Source organism: Pseudophryne corroboree, chromosome 2 (assembly GCF_028390025.1).
Source record: "Pseudophryne corroboree isolate aPseCor3 chromosome 2, aPseCor3.hap2, whole genome shotgun sequence".
NCBI lineage: Eukaryota > Metazoa > Chordata > Amphibia > Anura > Myobatrachidae > Pseudophryne > Pseudophryne corroboree.
This window is the reverse complement of record NC_086445.1, coordinates 642,320,489-642,340,706: the sequence shown is the minus strand read 5'-3', so window position 1 is coordinate 642,340,706 and position 20,218 is coordinate 642,320,489. Positions and strand designations below refer to the sequence as shown.

General features: G+C 43.0%; 1 protein-coding gene across 1 annotated transcript in view; it reads left to right on the top strand.

Moving 5' to 3' along the window:
• Positions 1-20,218, top strand: part of LAD1 (ladinin 1) — a 131,649-nt gene that overhangs the window by 69,700 nt on the left and 41,731 nt on the right. Inside the window, exons 3-4 of the mRNA XM_063954966.1 lie at positions 5,719-6,295; positions 6,418-6,572. Of these exons, the coding sequence (XP_063811036.1) occupies positions 5,719-6,295; positions 6,418-6,572 (732 nt within the window). The remainder of the gene's footprint in view (positions 1-5,718; positions 6,296-6,417; positions 6,573-20,218) is intronic.

Genomic DNA, 20,218 nt, shown 5'->3' with positions numbered 1-20,218 from the left:
TCATTCCGGTCCCGTCTGTGACGGACTGGGGGCGTGTTTTTCACTTGATGGGTGTATTTAAGTGTGGGTTGTGTTACTTACCTTTATCCTGACGAAAATCTGTGAATAAGATTGAAACGTTGAACTCTATGCTGGGGTCCGTGTGATTCTTACAAGCCATCCTGAGTGCCGCCTATGTCTGTTATGTGTGGTGATTGACATTTGTGGCCTAATACACCTAGAAGGCACCGGATGCAATATTCCTGCTCATGTACAGAGGGGAGCACTCACACGTCTTCATGATATTCTTGTCTTTATTAGCATGTGTATAAGGTGTATATGAAACATAAATTAATTGTGTGAATGTAGATACACTTTGTTTAATGCAGAAAGTTATAAAAAATATTGGCTAAAATTACCTTCAGGCTGTGTGTATAAGGTGTATATAAAACATAAATGCATTCTGTGCTTAGATTTAGGTCCCAATTGCCATGATATATCATTATGGTATCTAATTATTCCAAAATACGGAAAAATCCGGTATCCAAAATACCTCTGGTCCCAAGCATTTTGGATAAGGGATACTCAACCTGTATATATATATATATATATATATATTATACAAACACAACACTTTGTCTGGTTGCTGTGTGCTGCAGGTGATACTGTCACCTCTCCTGCAGCACAGCAGTTAAGCACAGTTCAGTGTTTGTATACTCTCTCTCTCTCTCTCTCTCTCTCTCTCTCTCTATATATATATATAATTATTATTAATGTGTGATATAATAATTAGTATGTCCAGCCAGGCACCTCAACACATCGCCGCCCACAACTGCTGGGGATAGTAGCGGTAGGGGCAACTGGCTGGCACCACACAATGCAGAGCCGCCAGCTGCCAGCCAGAGCCTTACTCACTGCTGCGGCACCGCTGGGGAAGGAGCTAAGAGTACAATGCCTTACTCTCAGCTCCTGCACGTCACAGAAATCCTAGCGGCGCGGCGATGAGAAAACAGTTGAAATCCTGCGTTAGTCACTTACTGCAGGAACTCCTCGGCAGGGAAGCACTGGCTGGCCACAGATGTGTACTTATGAAATCGGAGACACAGCGCTGCGGAATCATGCTGTGCTCCGATTTCATTAGTGATGGTACATGCGCAATTAGTGGGAATGTGGGGGTCCCCGGTACGACTGATCCTGTCCTCCCTTGTTGGATCAGGCCCTGTTTCATACACATGTGGCACATACTGTAGCCTACATCTACCCTTGATACAAGGAGAAACAATCTGTAATTTAAAAAACAAACGTAGGAAGAAAAAGAAATAATGAGACTGTGGTCAGGCTTTAGTATTCAATTACACAGTCTAAAGGTGGGTACACACTAACAGATATATCTGCAGATCAATTGATCTGCAGATATATCTATGGGCGGATCGAGCAGTGTGTTCAGCATCAGGGCCTGACGTCATGAACTGGGCGGGCGTGTACACACGCCCGCCCAGTTCACCTGTCAATCACCGCCGGCCGCCGCAGCATGTGTACGGGCGGTCGGCCGACCGCCCCGTACACACACAGCGACGCGCCAATATATCGGTAGATATATTGGCCGTCGGCTGTGCTGCGCGGCCGACGCGATACGTCTGTGAACGATGGAGTTCTGCCGTACACACTGGCCGACGGTCCCGCGATATATCAAGAGAACGGCCGATATATCGACCAGTGTGTACGCAGTGGCAAACGCAGGATTTAGCGAGGGGGGTTTCCGTGGGTGGGTGGGTGGGTGTGTATGTATATGCGCAGGTATGTGTAATATATATATATATATATATAGATATATTCACACACACACACACACACACACACACAAACATACATACATACATACATACATACATACATATATATGTACGGAGGCAGGACGGCACTCATTGAGACTGGTAAACCATAGAAAATCAGCACAGGAAGCTGAAGCTGTTTGTCAACGTTTCAGAGTTAGACTCCTTTAAAAGAGTCTAACTCTGAAACGTTGACATACAGCTACAGCGTTCTGTGCTGATTTTCTACGGTTTACTAGTCTCTATGCGTGCCATCCTGCTTCCGTACATTTTATCTGATTCTGACGTGCCATTCATCAGTTGCAGATTATATATATATATATATATATAGCGACTGGTGGCGGATCGGCACTCTCCTCAAAGTGAAACAAACTGCTCAGGTGACTTCTGGAGTAGTAAATGCAGATAAATGGCTGTATAGCAAACAGTGGCACTCAGAGACTGACAAAGCCAAATGAAAATAAAGTGCTGGTGCTTTTTATTCCATGTTGCAGGCTACATAATTCAACGTTTCGGGGCGCACAGGCCCCTTCTTCAAGGTGAGCCAAAATACAGAGTGACAAGAAAACATAAAACAGTTACCTTTATGGTGGAGGAGACCCACGGATGGGAAGGACAGCAGCGTGCGGGGGAGCGTGGTGGTTCCGTCCCGAGTGTGATGACGTGTGTGCACCGTGTGGTCGTCTGGCACTCTGGATGATAAAAAGCAAAGATGCCAGGGTGGCCTCCTGAAATTAATATATCTGGTAATCCTCCTTGGGTCCTGTGATAGGACCTCTATTGAAGAAAAATAGGTGGCACTCCAAGGATTTAAATAAAGTCAAACTGTATTAAAAAATAATAATTTCATGGATCAAAAAACAACGTTTCAAGGCTCTACAGCCTTTCCATCAGGTTATGCATTATAGGTGAGGTGAAAAAAAACAGAGGTATTTTGTTTATTGATCTCACCTATAATGCATAACCAGATGAAAAGGCCGTAGAGCCTTGAAACGTTGTTTTTTGCACCATGAAATTTATTTTTTGAATACAGTTTGACTTTATTTAAGTCCCTGGAGTGACGCCTATTTTTCTTCAATAGAGGTCCTATCACAGGACCCAAGGAGGATTACCGTTTTTTTTATATATCTCACATTTAAAATAAATATATATATATATATATATATATATATATATTCACAAACTCACACATGTAAACACACATACATACACTCACACATGTAAACACACATACATACATACATACATACATACATACATACATACTGTACATACAAGCACACACACAAACCTACATACATACATACATACATACATACATACATACATACATGCATTCATATCATACAAAAACACACTTAACAATGATTTCAAACTTACATACAGAGGGGCGGCCACGGCAGCGTGAGGCAGAGTGAGGACGGAGGGAGCTGCTGTGGCTGAGCATGCGCAGCCAGCAGCTCCCCCGGCACCCGGGACATTCTCTAAGCAGAGAGCTGCATAGCTCTCTGCTCTTGCTGCAGCTCCGTCCGCGATCGCGGCTTTTGCTTTTGTTGAGACGGAGACAGCTGTGTCTCCGTCTCAAAACATTTTTTGGGGTAATCAGGGGGGGTTTCCAGGTACTCGGAAACCCCCCCTGTGTGCGCCACTGTGTACGGGCCTTAAGTTGTTCACTACAATTCCAAGTAGTAGAATGTGTGTAATATTCAATGGGGGAGATTCAAATGTTTGAAAAGTCAGTTGGGAGTCTGTTTTTTCCTATCTAATAGACAGGAACAAACAGACACCCAACCGACTTTTCAAACATTTGAATCTCCCCAAATGTGTTTTATTGAAATCCAGATGAATACACACATAGCCGTAACTTGACAGTTTGGTACCCTGTGCCAGAAAGAGAATTGGGACAGTGCGTGCCAAAGGCACACACCAAAAATATAGGGGCATGACTTCATGGGGAAGGGGCGTGGTCACATAATAATGGGGATAATTCCAAGTTGATCGCAGGGGAGGCAGATATAACATGTGCAGAGAGAGTTAGATTTGGGTGGGTTATTTTATTTCTGTGCAGGGTAAATACTGGCTGCTTTATTTTTACACTGCAAATTAGATTGCAGATTGAACACACCACACCCAAATCTAACTCTCTCTGCACATGTTAAATCTGCCTCCCCTGCAGTGCACATGGTTTTGCCCAATTGCTAACTAAATTCCTGCTGCGATCAACTTGGAATTACCCCCAATACCAATTCATATTACGCTGCACAGTAGTCTCAATATTCATATTACTCCACACAGTAGTGCCACTTATACATATTACACCAGGTAGAGCTCATTATACACATTATTGCAGGTAGAGCCCCCTTTTACATATTACGCCAGGTAGAGCCCCTTCTACACATGTCGTCAGGCAGAGATCCCTCTTACACAATGCGCCAGACAGAGCTCCCTTTTACACATTGCACCAGACAGGGTCCCCTTTTACACATTACACCCAGTAGAGTTGCCTTTTACACATTATGCCAGACAGAGCCCCCTTTTACACATTCCGCCATGTAGAGCTCCCTATTACACATTACACCATGTAAAGCCCCCTTTTACACATTACACCTGGTAGAACTCCCTTTTACACATAATGCCAGGTAGATCCCCTTTTACACATTACTCCAGGTAGAGTCCCGTTTTACACATTACGCCCGCTAGAGTCCCCTTTTACACATTACACCCGGTAGAGTAACCTTTTACACATAATGTTTTCACTATTGTATAGCTTAGTGACCTAGAAAGAAACTGAGGTATGCATGATCTTGATGTGATGGGAAGAGGAGCAATAAAGGAAAAAACAGACGCTTGACACTCGGCACTTGAAGTGTGCAAGTCCAAAATGATTATATGCATATATTGCACACCCTGAACACAAAGAGTTATACAGTATATGTATCTATATCTATATATATATATATCTATATATATATATATATATACAGAGAAAGGGGTGGTGTCTAAGGGAGCTAAACACATAGACATCATCAAGAATTTGACCACAAATCACTTTAAAATATTTTTTTTATATATTTATATAAAAGTATTCGACAATAACAGTGAATAAAAAATGGCTGACATGATCAAAATGCAGACATCAGATATGGACACCATATAATGCGGATAATTGGTAAGTCCAATGTGGTTTTCTTAATTAGTACTCAGGACATGAGTAATTTTTTAATGAAAGATAGTTATAGTTATGGGGGGGAATCTAATAGGGTGTGAGAATCAAAATGATTTTGGGAGGATTCTCCTATTGTTTTTTTAAGTGCCAGTCAACCTGGTTTTGCCATGTAAATGATTGCCACTTTAAAAAATCAGGAGAACTCTCACAAAATCTCTCACTTTCTGATTCTCACAACCGGGAGGCATTCAATTTGGCAGCTGTCGGGATCCCAGCAGTCAGGAGACAACGCTGGAATCCCGACACCCGGTGAAATACTGGCGGTCAGAGTCCCGACCGCTGGCCGGAATCCCCACTTGAGTGGTGGTCCACGCCACCACCTGAGTGGGCATATAACCCTGTGGCGACCAAAGGTTGCCACCGGGCCCTACGTGTGGCGAGCGCAGCGTGGGTCTCCTGACCGTCAGGATCCCGACAGCCGGGATATCATGCTGAATCCTCACACCCTATTTATTACATTCACCCCATGACTTCTAAATCACAGGATGAGGAGTTAAAGGGATAACAAGAATTCCAGATAAATGTTATCATACCTACAAATAAATGAAGTTAATTTTTAAATGAATAAATACATTTACCTGTTCATTTACGTAGAAAATCTGCTTTTGTAATTCAAAATCTTTACTCATATTTATATTAAAATTTCTTAATCTTTGGGGTTTTTTTTTTCCACAAACCCAGTTCCTGCTCCGACTCAATTTCATCTATCTCCAGCACTGAGGACAGGGATGTGTTAACAAACAGGACACACCTGGACAGACAGCAAGAATGTCAAAGTAGCAAGGTTCATGATAAAGAAGAGAATGTAGCAACCAACCAGGAAGAAGATAAGAATAAGTGCACCAGAAATACAGTTGAAGAAAACAAGAGACGGGATACTGAGAGACTAGAGGACCAACCACCAGAGAGCACTAGAGATGTGGCAGAAAGGTTATCAAAAAAAAATGAAGTTGTCCTGAAACATGGTAGTCAAATAAATGTCATTCAGAAAGAAGAGCATACAAGTAAAGTTAATCAGATATCTAATAGTGACCAAAGAAAAAATATTCTGTCCAAAAGTCAGAATGAAAATTGTCAGGAGCCTAAACGCTCACAAAAATGGCAAATGCACGAGAATGTGAGAAAACCTACTGAGGATTCCATTAGCTGGAAAAAAGAGAGCCATGGATCCAAAATCAAGGAGGTACAACATCAAGAGATAAGCTGCCAAAACAACAAGGATCTTAAAGAGCAGAAATTACAGACACCTGAAAGTGAGGTAATTAAGCAACAAAGATGTTAATTAACAGTACAGAATTGCCACTTTTAAATTCTAAAAATCCACACTTTTCTCATAAGTGGTACTCTGTAATATGTCACTATTTATCTTTGTTATATCAGGTCCAAGATAACCCAGCATGTAGTAACAATCCTAGCAGCTCGAGCATTCCAGTAACTGCAAAACCTTCAGATACAGATATTGTGGCAAGGAGTACTTCTGTAACATCACCAGGGCCTGGAAACCAGTTAAAGTTCAAGAGTCAAGTGTTTGTTAGGTACAAATCTTTCAATTGTATCTTGCGTATTGCACATTTGATGCTTTTCTTTACATACTGTATATGCCATATATAATTTCTAGCATCAGTAAGTTTTTTTTAGTAAAGCTTCCCTTTGTGCCACAGGCAGTTATTGAAGCTGTGCATACACTATACAGTTATCTGCCAGACCATCTGTCCAACCTGGCTGGTTGGAATGAAAATCTAGTAATGTATGGAAGCAAATGACAATCGACCATTTGTTCCAAAACACTGGAAAACAGACAAAAATGGTTGATCAGAAATTTTCTGAAAGAGTTTTTGTCAGTTTTTCAGTGTTTGGGAGCAAATGATCGATTGTCATTTGCTCCCATACATTACTCGATTTTCATTTCAACCAGCAAGATTGGATAGATGGTCTGCCAGATAACTGTATAGTGTATGCCCAGCTTTACAGGGACACTGAGAACTGGGAAGGGAGGGTACTATTTATCCGGACTGTGGCCAGATGTCAGTGTCATGCATAACTTTCATAGTCCATATTTTTGATAATAGGGCATAGCCACACCTCTTCTAGCTCAGGCATCTTGGTGGCCCTGATCACTTAAATTATTAAATTTGTGTATCACAGTATTTTGCAGAGCTTATTGAAATAAATGTTTTTATCCTCAGAAAGGGCATGACTATAAAAAAATAAATAAATAAAAATATGTGCCTAGATACTGTAAACTACTTCCAATTAACATAATAGTCACATATGTTGTACGCTATAGGTCTGATGGTTTATAGGGTCTAAGAAAAAAAAGGGACAATTTAGTTGCAATACATTTTTCTCATATTGGTATGCCATAATGAAGCGTATTGGACAGGTTTCAGTTTTAAGGTGGTAGCAGGCCCTGGAGTCATATTCGGGTATGTGAAACGCTTTGAAACTCATTGTGATGGAAAAGGATAATTTTGTGACTGTAGGTATTGTGTCCGTCGGTAAATCAACTGCTACCCTTAATTGAGCCATATTGAATAATGGATACTACAGTCTGCAGCATAAAACTCTTATTAAATAGGCAGGTGACTTAATCATGCAGATGCTGCCAGTTAACTTGCCAGTTAAATAAACAGGCCTCTATATACTGTATGTGTAATGGGTAATATCATGGTCTTATTATTTTAGCCATTGGATTGTTCCATTGCCAAAACCTTCCCTGCTTCACTTAGTATGCAATAGTTGGGTATGTCAACACATATGCAGAAACATACACATCTAGAAATGCATCCAGATCTGCATAGGTACCAAACACCTTCAATTTGCAACAAGTCAGCAACTCTAATGTGTCTTTGTCTTCTAAAAGGTGTATATGTGTGAGAGTGGTGGTGCGGTGTAGTGCCTGCTGCCGTGCAGGTGTAGACTCACTACTTACTAGGCGCCGCACCCTCTCACCTTCAGGTCACGGAACCTTTAACGGACCTGGAACCTTCAGCTGGACCCGGATACGGCGATCCCCTTCCAGATGCAGACGATAGAGGAGCTAGGAAGAAAATCAAACCAATTAAGGAGTATCAACTCTTCTTCCACCGGAAAAAAGAGGATACACCAGGGGTGGCGGTGACCTTCACCGGATGGGTAAAAGGTCATCACAATATAAGAAAAGAACACTCTGCGCTATTTAAGAACCTTCCAGACTCCAAATAAAGTGAATTCACATGTATACATAAAAACACCTTTTTATTCCGGATTAGATTAATCACATAAATCTCTAATTAGTAGATGGAACCACATAAAATTCTTAATCTAATAAAAAAGCTATCATATGCATATATAAATTTAACAACTCTAATTAATTCTTATTTTCAAAAGCCGGCTTTCTATATGCACCTAAAATAAAATATGGATCAGCTCTCATGCGTATATAATAACCACAATATGTGCAATAGGGGATATACTTATTCATTGATGTGCAAATCAGTATTCTCAGATTGTCCACTAACTGCTTGTATAGAGACAGAATGATCAGATGTAGTAATCACCGCTTGTTGTTACAAAGTCTCAAAACGGCTCCTTGTGTTATTACACTGAACACTCGTTGTTACAAAGTCTCAAGCAATACCTTTTGCATAGATAATAGTAACAGTTCCTGATTGCCTAATCAGGCTGGCTAAATGGTAAAAGTTCTCACCCTCCGTCTTACACGTAGACAGATCCAGCTGGAGATACACTGCACTGCCGGTCAGGTGCGGCTAGGGAGCTCCGGACGTCTCCAGCCCCCAACGTATGAAATGCCGCTGCAGTCCCAAGTGAAGCCGCTGATGTAATTTCGCTGGCGTCCGGCGTGGTGCAGTGATTCTTAGGTGATAACCGCAATGAATGGTATTGTCATCTGATGACAATTAAGAATTTTATGTGGTTCCATCTACTAATTAGAGATTTATGTGATTAATCTAATCCGGAATAAAAAGGTGTTTTTATGTATACATGTGAATTCACTTTATTTGGAGTCTGGAAGGTTCTTAAATAGCGCAGAGTGTTCTTTTCTTATATTGTCTAGCTGGTAATCCCCCTTTCTTAAAGGGGAACCACTGATTTTGTGCTTACACTAGCACAATTAACATTCAGCAGCTGATTAATATTTGTATTCCTATTAACTATTAAGGTTTGTTTTAGAATAAATATAACATTTAAAATTTAGTACTAGCGCCGTTAGACTTTCTTGTAAAAAGGTCATCACAGGCACAAAGCCTCAGCCACCCAATGTTCACCTAACAGCGCACGGCCATGCAAGGTCCACCGAATCAGCGCTCAGGGTACAGACAGACAGAGGGACAGACGGACACAGATGATACTCACCGTTGCCAATCATGTACTGCGATCTTCCTCTTCTTCACTTACAGGTCCCTTTAAGGAGATAAGAACCACACTACCATGCAGTGCCTAACTCTAACCTAGTGTAACACCACTACACTAACTATAACAGCAGAGCCCTCAAACTAACTCTGTGTGTGTGGTGCAACAAAACTAAACACAAACTATAAGCAAACTTGGCCCTGCACGGAAACAACAATCCAACAACACAGTACAGTACAAGTATCTACAACAGTGCTGTCCCTTTAAGTTCTTATCTGCTTCAGATTACTGGGGAGTGGGCGCCGTACAAACTACCCACTTTCCCTTGTTGCTTAATTAGGCGTACTGCCCAGAACCTTGCAAGGGGCACTGTATTATATTGTGCCTAGTGCCCCCTAACTGAGCACAGGCCAGAGGCCCGACTTTATCCCACGGGCCTAGCGACTGCCTAACATGCGGCCCGTTGGATGACCTGGTCCTAATGCCCACGGCCACCTTATATACCTGACGGGGGTTTTCACTGGACTCAGGGCCTAATGCCCTCTACTGGCCCCCACAGGCCTATTGCTTGATTATGGCCTCGGGCCTAGTGCCCGCCTATCATGCCCCACACGCCTGAGGACTGAATGTACCCACGGGCCTAGTGCCCGAACCCTGATGGTCTAGGGAGGAAGGGTGAGTGACAGGGGGCACCTTAAAAGGGCCTACCTGACCCGGTGGGAGAGGCACCAGGGGGGAGCTTCGTCAGCTCTTTTCTTCCCACCCCTGGTAGCTTCTCTGGATCTCCGCCTCAATCTTTGGCCGCTGACCCGCCCTGGCCAGCGGCCAGCCGCCGCTGGACATCTTCTTTCTGGAGGCCGTCGTCTTCTGGCCTCTTCGGCAGCCTCTGGATCACTTTACCCGACGCCTTTTTCTGCTCCAGCCGCCGCGCTTCTTCTCCTCTCCGTCCGGCTCTTCACCACCCTTCAGCGCGGCCTGCCTCTCCCTGCTCCCAGCGGCGTCTGATGTCACTCGCCGGGGGCGGGGCATATGACACAGCGAGCACCGATTGGCTTGCCGTGCCCGCTTTCCATTGGCCGGCGCCCCGTGAGCTGTAATTGGCTCACGGACGGCGCCGGATTCAAAATCCTGCCACCGGCGCTTCCAATTAGCTTCCAAAACTGCACCAAGTTTGAAGCGCCGCTTCTGCAGCGCTGCCCATTGCCCTTCAGGTCTGGTGCAGGGAACCAATACGTGGTCCCTGCACCAGACACCCGCCGCTGCTGCTTAACCAACGCTGGGGACAGACAAGCTGCCCCAGCGCTGTCTACAGTCAGGAACTGCAGGAGACACACATCCCCTGCATGCTGCTGCTGCGATGAGCCCTGTGGTACAGGGCTCATCTCCACATATGCACCTAATAGCTGGTCTTAATAAGTCTAATTTGTGTGAACATGCACTTACTTAGCTTACCTTCCCTGTTCAACCTCTCCTGTCATAACAATCAAAGCATCCCACTCTGCAGTAATGCATTTGGGTGCTTTCACTTTCTCACCATGGGGGTAATTCCAAGTTGATCGCAGCAGGAAATTTTTTAGCATTTGGGCAAAACCATGTGCACTGCAGGGGGGGCAGATATAACATGTGCAGAGAGAGTTAGATTTGGGTGGGTTATTTTGTTTCTCTGCAGGGTAAATACTGGCTGCTTTATTTTTACACTGCAAATTAGATTGCAGATTGAACACACCACACCCAAATCTAACTCTCTCTGCACATGTTATATCTGCCTCCCCTGCAGTGCACATGGTTTTGCCCAATTGCTAACAGAATTCCTGCTGCGATCAACTTGGAATTACCCCCCATGTGCAATACTTCTAAAGTATTCACTTAACGTCAGCCACATTTTGACTAGAGATGGGTGGTTCCGGTTCCCCGAGAACCAGACCCACCCAAACATTGCGATCCTGAACATTGCATCCGAGGCAGGATCAGAGTCCGGCTCGGTTTTTCCCACCTTACTCGAATCCCAAATTGAGGCAAAATATCATCTTCCTGTTGGATTCTCACAGGTTTTGAATTCTATATAAGGACCCTGGTGATTGCGCTATTTTACTCCTACTGTGGAGGTTGCAGTGAACGGATGCGTCCATGCGGTGTCCATCCAGCGGTACTCTGTTTTTGTCCATCAAGGGGCTGGGACTGCTAAAGGGGTACCTGTGTCCTCCAGCGGTCCTGTGTTCCATCAAGGGGCTGCTGTGTTCAGGGGTAATCTCTCTCTCCATAAAGAGGGTGCTGTATACTCAGTGTACTATAATAATCATACACGTATTGTGACACTGTAGTTGGTCCTTGCTTTGTTGTACATAAAGGGGTCCTCTGCCAATCTAGGGGTACTCTGCACCAGTTATAAAAGGTAAATATATATATGTATATATGTGTATATATATATATATATATATATATATATATATATAGATGCCAGTCAGACCACAGTGTATAATCGTACACTTGTTGTGACACTGAAGATGGTACGTGCTTTGTTGTACATAAAGGTGTGCTGTGTCCATCTGTCAAGGGGCTGCTCCGTCGGTCTAGGGGTGTCCTGCCAGTTTAAACAAAATAATAGCCAAATATATTTTTTAGATATAGATAGACAGACAGACGACAGGTAGATAGATAGATAGATAGATAGATAGATAGATAGATAGATAGATAGATAGATAGATAGATAGATAGATAGATAGATAGATAGAAGACTGTAGCCTGGCACTCCCAAGTGGGTTCAGATAAGTAATCGCTGCGGTGCCCTCCATAGGTCCATCTGCATGGCCCAATATATAGTGAGCGAAGATAGCGGCACTCCAGCAGACTGTGTGAGAAAGCAAAAATATCCTTTATTTAGTCCAACGACGTTTCGGGGATAAACCCCGTCGTCAGGGACAAGCGTTCACATACAAACAACATCTGACTGAGTATATATAGCCCCCACAGTAGTAATTACATTGTTAATAGCGCTCACCTGTCCCATGCCGCCATCCACGCCATTCACAACCCGGAAGCAGCGGACACTGACGTCAAATGACGGTACCGGACAAGCTGCTCACAGTAAAGGAGCAACCATAGCTGCCAGGAGACGCCAAACAACAATAAACATAAACATACAACATAAAGTGACAAATCTATAAATCCTTCACAATAATAATTAGAGATGAGCGGGTTCGGTTCCCTGAGAACCGAACCCTACCGGACTTCACTACCTGAGCACGGATTCGAGTCCGGCTCGGGTTTTCCCACCTGACTCGGAAACCAGGACAAGGCAAAACGTCATCATCTCGCTGTCGGACTCTTGCGGGGTTTGGATTCCATATAAGGAGCTGCGCGTCACAGCCATTTTCACTCTGGCCTTGGAGAGTGTAGCGAGAGGGCGTGTCGCCATCCTCAGTGTCCTGCATCAGTACAGTGGTAGTGTTTTGGGCTGCATCAGTCCTGTCACAGTGGTGCTGTGTTGTGCTGCATCAGTTCAGTGGTGGTGTATTGTGCTACATTAGTCCAGTCATAGTGGTGGTGTCCTCTGCTGCCATATGTCCAGTGCTGCTGTATAAGTCCTGTCCATTGCAGTGGTGCTGTGTTGTCCTGCATCAGTACAGTGGTAGTGTCTTGTGCTGCATCAGTCCAGTCACAGTGGTGGTGTCCTCTGCTGCCATATGTCCAGTGCTACTGTATAAGTCCAGTCCATTGCAGTGGTTTTGTGTTGTCCTGCATCAGTACAGTGGTAGTGTCTTGTGCTGCATCAGTCCAGTCACAGTGGTGGTGTCCTGCATTAGTCCAGTGGTGGTGTCCCTGTGCTGCCATAAGTCCAATGGTGCTGCCGTATAAGTGCAGTGGTACTGCCGTATAAGTCCAGTGGTACTGCCGTAGAAGTCCAGTCCAGTGGTACTGCCGTATAAGTCCAGTGGTACTCCCGTATAAGTCCAGTGGTACTGCCGTATAAGTCCAGTGGTAATGCCGTATAAGTCCAGTGATACTGCCGAATATGTCCAGCGGTACTGCCGTATAAATCCAGTGATACTGCCGTATATGTCCACTGGTACTGCCATTTAATTCCAGTGATACTGCCGTATACGTCCAGTGGTACTGCCTTGCTGTGTTGTCCTGCATCAGTCCAGTGGTGGTGTCCCTGTGCTGCTGTATATGTCCAGTGGTACTGCCGTATATATATCCAGTGATCCTGCTGTATATGTCCAGCGGTACTGCCGTATAAATCCAGTGATACTGCCGTATATGTCCGGTGGTACACCGTATAAATCCAGTGGTACTGGCGTATAAATCCAGTCCAGTGATACTGCCGTATATTCCAGTGGTACTGCCGTATAAATCCAGTGACACTGCCATATAAGTCCAGTGGTACTGCCATATAATTCCAGTGATCAGTGATACTGCTATATATATATATATATATATATATATATATATACCCTGTTGCAAAGCGGATTACTGAGGCCATAACAACTATGCTGGTGTTAGACGTGCTTTCGGTATCCGCCACTAGTGCAGTGGGACAGCAGTGCCACCCCTAGATGGGCCAGGTGTTTGTGCCGCCCACTTGTGTCACTTAGCTTAGTCATACAGCTACCTCATTGCACCTCTTTTTCTTCTTTGCTTGATGCGCTGTTTGGGGCCTAGTTTATTTAAGTGCCATCCTGTCTGCCATTGCAGTGCCACTGCTAGATGTGCCAGGTGTTTGTGCCCACACTTTTGTCGCTTAGATTAGTCATACAGCTACATCATTGCACCTCTTTTTCATCTTTGCATCATGTGCTGTTTGGGGACTATTTTTTTAATCTGCCATCCGGTCTGCCATTGCAGTGCCACTGCTAGATGGGCCAGGTGTTTGTGCCACACACTTTTGTTGCTTAGATTAGTCAAACAGCTACCTCATTGCACCTCTTTTACTTCTTTGCATGATGTGCTGTTTGGGGCCTAGTTTTTTTAAATCTTCCATCCTGTCTGCCATTGCAGTGCCACTTCTAGATGGGCCAGGTGTTTGTAACACACACTTGTGTCGTTTAGCTTAGTGATCCAGCTACTAGTCAGGCAGAAGTAGTCTATTCGGATACAGGCTCCAAAAAATCACTCACCACTATACATCAATTTTGCTGGTGGTGTATGTGTCCAATATAGGGTCTTGTATTAGCGAGTCCAGGCGGGTGTTTGCCGGCAGACAGAATGAAAGCAGATGCGGTATTCAGCGTTTGAAAGCTTGTTACCGATCCGTAGCTCGGCGATCGACGTGTTTCGCCTGTATACCACAGGCTTCGTCAGGATGCCGGATCATTCCTCGTCCCGTCCTCTTATTCCTGTTGGTGCCCTTACTTGTGGTCCATGATAGACGTCACTTCCGCCCTTAAAGCGCGCTGATCCTGCGCTATCCATAGCCGAATTCCTGCTTGTAGTGTTTTCTCAGGGCAGGTCTCTGTTTCTTACGTGCGGTATTAACTGCAGTTCATGGTTGTATTTATATAAGCAATTCTAGCTATGCGACATCATTTTTAAAAAAATCATAAAAAAAACAAAACGGAACAAATCCGTCAAATCGGACGTTTTTCGGCAGCGGGACTGTCGAATCCGTTTTTTATTGCATATGGTCAATTTCGGCACCCACTTGCCGAAATTAGACTGTCGAATTGCGTCGAATTGAAAAACGGACGATAATTTGCCGCGATTCGCCGCTAATTGCATATACCCCATAGTATCTCCAATAAAGTGTCTCCAATAAAATGAATATTTCCAGAGTTTTGCTTTGTCAGCAGAAATATATATTTTTTAATCTAGAATCTAATTAGAATAAAAATTAATAAAGAGAACATGATATTTAGAGGAATAAGAATAGGGTCACGAGAGAAATATATTTACATATATATAGAAAAAATTATATTTACATATATATAGAAAAAAACAGAAAAAAAAACAGAAAATAAAGAAGTATATATATAATTATATATATATACAAATGGGAAGATTTTAAAAGTGACACACATAGAAGACACAAGATATACTTATTACAAATGTGCTTAGAGCTTTGAAGTAAATGGGGGGATAGACATCACCGTACTTATTTGTTACCTATAATTTCTATATCTATGCATATTCCAATCTGTATTGCGCTCGTAGATTTAAAATGAAAAATATTTTTTTGTTAAATAAAAATAAAAATAAATATAAATAAATATAAAACAAAAACATAGGTACATAAAGTACAGTATATATATAGATGGATTATTTGAGGAAAAAATAAAACAAAACGAAAGTAAATTTCTATATAAATACAAAATAGAGAATAAAATGTTTGGAATTGCTCTTAGTTTATGGAATTTTAGAAAAATATAAAATATATATATATATATATATATATATATATTCAATCTAATTTAATTTAATTTAAATTTAAATAAAATTTAGGGAGAAGATAGCCACTCACTGTTTATTTTTATTTTTCATTTTGTATTGTTCTTTATTATTTATATGTTTTGTGTTTTATGTTTTATTCCCTTAGAGAAAGTTTATTGTTTGAGAAATGGATACAGCTCAAAGTCTATATTGAGTCCCTTTGGGGTAAGGGTTTCCAGTTTAAAGATTAGCCTCGTTTCTTCTTTCAGAAGATCCGAGTCCCAATCCCCTCCTCTCCATGGCTTTTTGATGTGTTTGAGCCCCACAAACTCTATACCAGATGGATCGCTCTTGTGCATAAGATTAAAATGTCTGGGTACGCTGTGATTTTCTTTCTTGTTTCTGATATTGAGTAAGTGTTCGTTGAGTCTTGTGCTGAGTTTGCGGACGGTCTTCCCTATATACTGTAGGCCACAAGGGCAGGTGAGGAGGTAGATTACTCCTACTGAACTACATGTGATATTCTCTTTTATTCTAAATTCTTTGTTCGTGGATTTCGACATTATGCTTCTGATGGGTTTTGTAGTCTTACATTTAATCTTCTTACATGATTGGCAGTTATTACATTTGTAGAATCCTGGTTCCTTTTTCTTGAATGTTGTATATCTGCCCTCCTGTCTGCCACTGCAGTGCCACGCCTAGATGGGCCAATTGTTTGTGTCGCTTGGCTTAGTCATACAACTACCTCATTGCATTCTTTTTCTTCTTTGCATGATGTGCTGTTTGGGGCCTTTTTTTTTTATATCTGCCCTCCTGTCTGCCACTGCAGTGCCACGCCTAGATGGGTCAGGTGTTTGTGTTGTCCACTTGTGTCGCTTAGCTTAGTCATCCAGCAACCTCGGTGCAACCTTTTAGCCTAAAAACAATATTGTAAGGTGTGAGGTGTTCAGAATAGACTGGAAATGAGTGGAAATTATTGTTATTGAGGTTAATAATACAGTAGGAGCAAAATTACCCCAAATTCTGTGATTTAGCTGTTTTTATGTTTTTTTCCAAAAAACATCCAGATCCAAAACCAAAAGGGTGGTTTTGGCAAAACCAAGCCAAAACCAAAACACGAAAGTGGAATTAGAACCAAAACCAAAACACAAAACACGAAAAGTGCCCGCCGCACATCTCTAATTACCAGACATCTGTGTGCCTTTACAAAAGGTACATAAATGACTTATCATATGGAGGGGTCCACGCATTGCGTTACATCTTCTTTTGGATGACCATAATGCATCTGATAGCATTATCAAATTTATGTATCAGATGGATTTTCGACAGATACACTTCTTAGATGTAGCCATTACATGCACTAATGGTATCCTGCAGACATTATTATATGTAAAATCCACAGACAGGAATTCACTCCTCAATCACGATAGCTTCCATCCACTCCCCTTACGCAAAGGTTTTCCTTAGTCGCAATTTCTGCGAGCCCAACGTATCAGATCCAGGTGAGGCGGAGCAAGCTATTGATAATATTATTGATAAGTTTGTAACTAGTGGATACCCTTTGAAGGAGTTACAAATTATTATGGCTGAGGTAATGAAAAAAACTAGGGAATCCATTTTACATGACCCTATAATCACTAATACTTCCAAACAACAGAAAGGGATATTTAAAATCCCATGGGTTAATAAGTACACAGTGGCTACTGATTATGCAACAAAACATGTCAAAAGCTTATGGTTCATGGTCAGTACAGACAGGGACCCAGTGGCGGATCCAGGGGGGGGGGCACTCGGGCCCGTGCCCCCCCTGTCATTTGTGGCCCCATCCGTCCGTCCCCCGCTTGTGTCACTGAGACACGCTGCCGCTCAGTCCAGCTGCAGCGTGTCTCAGCTGTCAGGAGGAGAGCGCGGCTATCTGGTGGCGTGTTGCGGACTTCAAACAAGCCGCCGGTTCGTGAGCCAATCAGATTTTGCGGACCGGCAGCCAATCAGGAGCCGCCGGTCCGTGAGCTCTGATTGGCTCACGAACTGGCGGCTAGTTTGAAGTCCTACACGCCGCCAGACATAGCCGCGCTCTCCTCCTGACACCCTCAGAGCCGGCAGAGAAGCAGCAGCAGCGGTAAGCAGCTGCAGAACTGCTGTGGGGGCATTTGTATAGTATACCTGCTGTGGGGGCATTTGTATACCTGGCACTGTGAGGGCAATTGTATACCTGGCACTGTGGGGGCAATTGTTTACCTGGCACTGTGTGGGCAATTGTTTACCTGGCACTGTGGGGGCATTTGTATACCTGACACTGTAGGGGCATTTTTGGATCTGGCACTGTAGGATCATTTTCGGATCTGGCACTGTAGGGGCATTTTTGGATCTGGCACTGTGGGGGCATTTGTGGATCTGGCACTGTGGGGGCATTTTTGGATCTGGCACTGTGGGGGCATTTGTGGATCTGGCACTGTGGGGGCAATTGTGGATCTTGCACTGTGGGTGTAATTGTGGATTTGGCACTGCACTATTGGGGGCATATGTCTGTGTATCACGTCTCATTTTAATTGGCCACACTCACTAAATGACTGCGGGCATTACTACAGGCAACATTACTACTGGGGGCAATGCGGGCATTGCATAAGGGGCACCATTACTATGGGGTCTATATAAGGGGCACTACCAGTACAGTGGACATTGCATAATGAGCGCTACAACTGTGGGCATTGTATAAGAAGCGCCACCTCACATGCACCAAAGCCGCACGCAAATGTACTTCCCCTTCCATGGTGCCCCCCTATCATTTTCTTCTGGATCCGCCCCTGCAGGGACCTACCAGCTTTACTGAATACCCGACTACTCCCCAGTTATACGGAAAATATAGCTGATCGAGTTGTTAATTTGGATATTATCCAGTTAACTAAGAAACAACAAACACATTTTTTAAGACCTAAGTTGTGATGCTTTAGATGTTTGGGCTGTGCAAAATGCAATACCTTGATGACTGGGTCTACCTTTAGTCATCCCCACACTTGGAAAATTTTCAAGATACAACATAGAGTCACCTGTACAACGACACATGTGATCTATATGCTTAAATGCCTCTGTGGGCTTGCCTATATTGACAAGACACAGAGGCAATTTCGTGAACAGATGGCACTCCATCGTAGTGCCATCAAGTTGGTTTATGAGAAGGGTAATAGTGATCAATCTGTGGCCCGCCATTGTCTTTAGGCGCGACACAATATAGCAAGCATGCAAGCCATCATCATAGATTATGTACCCCCATTCCTTAGAGGGGGTACTAGAAATATAATACTCTTGCAACGTGAAAGCAGGTGGATATTTACCCTAAATACGGTATCCCCCGGGGGCCTTAATGACAATTTAGGACTACAATGCCTTTTATAATTTCCCCATTAACCTTCCCTTCAAAAAATCCAATTAGGGTTTTTCCTCTATGTTGCTTATAGAATTTCAGCCTTTTTGATCTTGATGTGAATGTCACTTTCATTTTAAATTTCTAATACCTTACAATCTTCATTTTTGCTAAAATCTAATATATTATCGCTGGTAATATAATCGAGCTCCTTGATTTTATATATATGTATTATTATGGTGAAGGATTTATAGATTTGTCACTTCATGTTGTATGTTTATTGTTGTTTGGCGTCTCCTGGCAACTATGGTTGCACGTTTACTGTGAGCTGCTTGTCCGGCGCTGTAATTTGACATCAGTGTCCGCTGCTTTCTGGTTGTGAACGCGGCCCTGGCGTGGTTCGCAGCATGGGACAGATGAGCGCTATTAACAATGTAATTGCTACTGTGGGGGCTATATATACTCATTGAGATGTTATTTGTATGTGAACGCTTGTCTCTGACGATGGGCTTTATCCCCGAAACGCCGTTGGATTAAATAAAGGATATTTTTACTTTCTCACACAGTCTGCTGGAGTGCCGCTATCTTCGCACACACAATAAATATATATATATATATATATATATAAATAAGCATAGGTCCGGCACTCCTCGATTAATGAAACTGTTGCGCTGGTGCCCTCACATGTACTGCTTGTACAATAATATGGTTACCACCGTGCGGCACTCAGCTTGCTGTAACAAAGACTCTGGAAACCAGTTGAATTTAAACAACGTTTCAGTGCTCGCAAGCACTATCGTCAGGTTTATAAAGTTCAAAAAAGCAAATTACATACCTTATATACCTATGCACCCGTGATTCATGCCGCACCTGGAGCCGAGGAAAACCCTCCTCCTTTCCGGCGGAACTTGATGACCTCATTCTCAAGTGACACCCATCACCATAGCAACAAGTAAACATGTAACAGCGGTTCTAAAAGATATAGCCATACTTATAATAATATAGCAGGACATCTATCAAACATATGAACGCTCCATATACATTTTAGAAGATTATTCATCCAAAACAACTATAGCTCAGATATTCATTTAACCCCCGAGG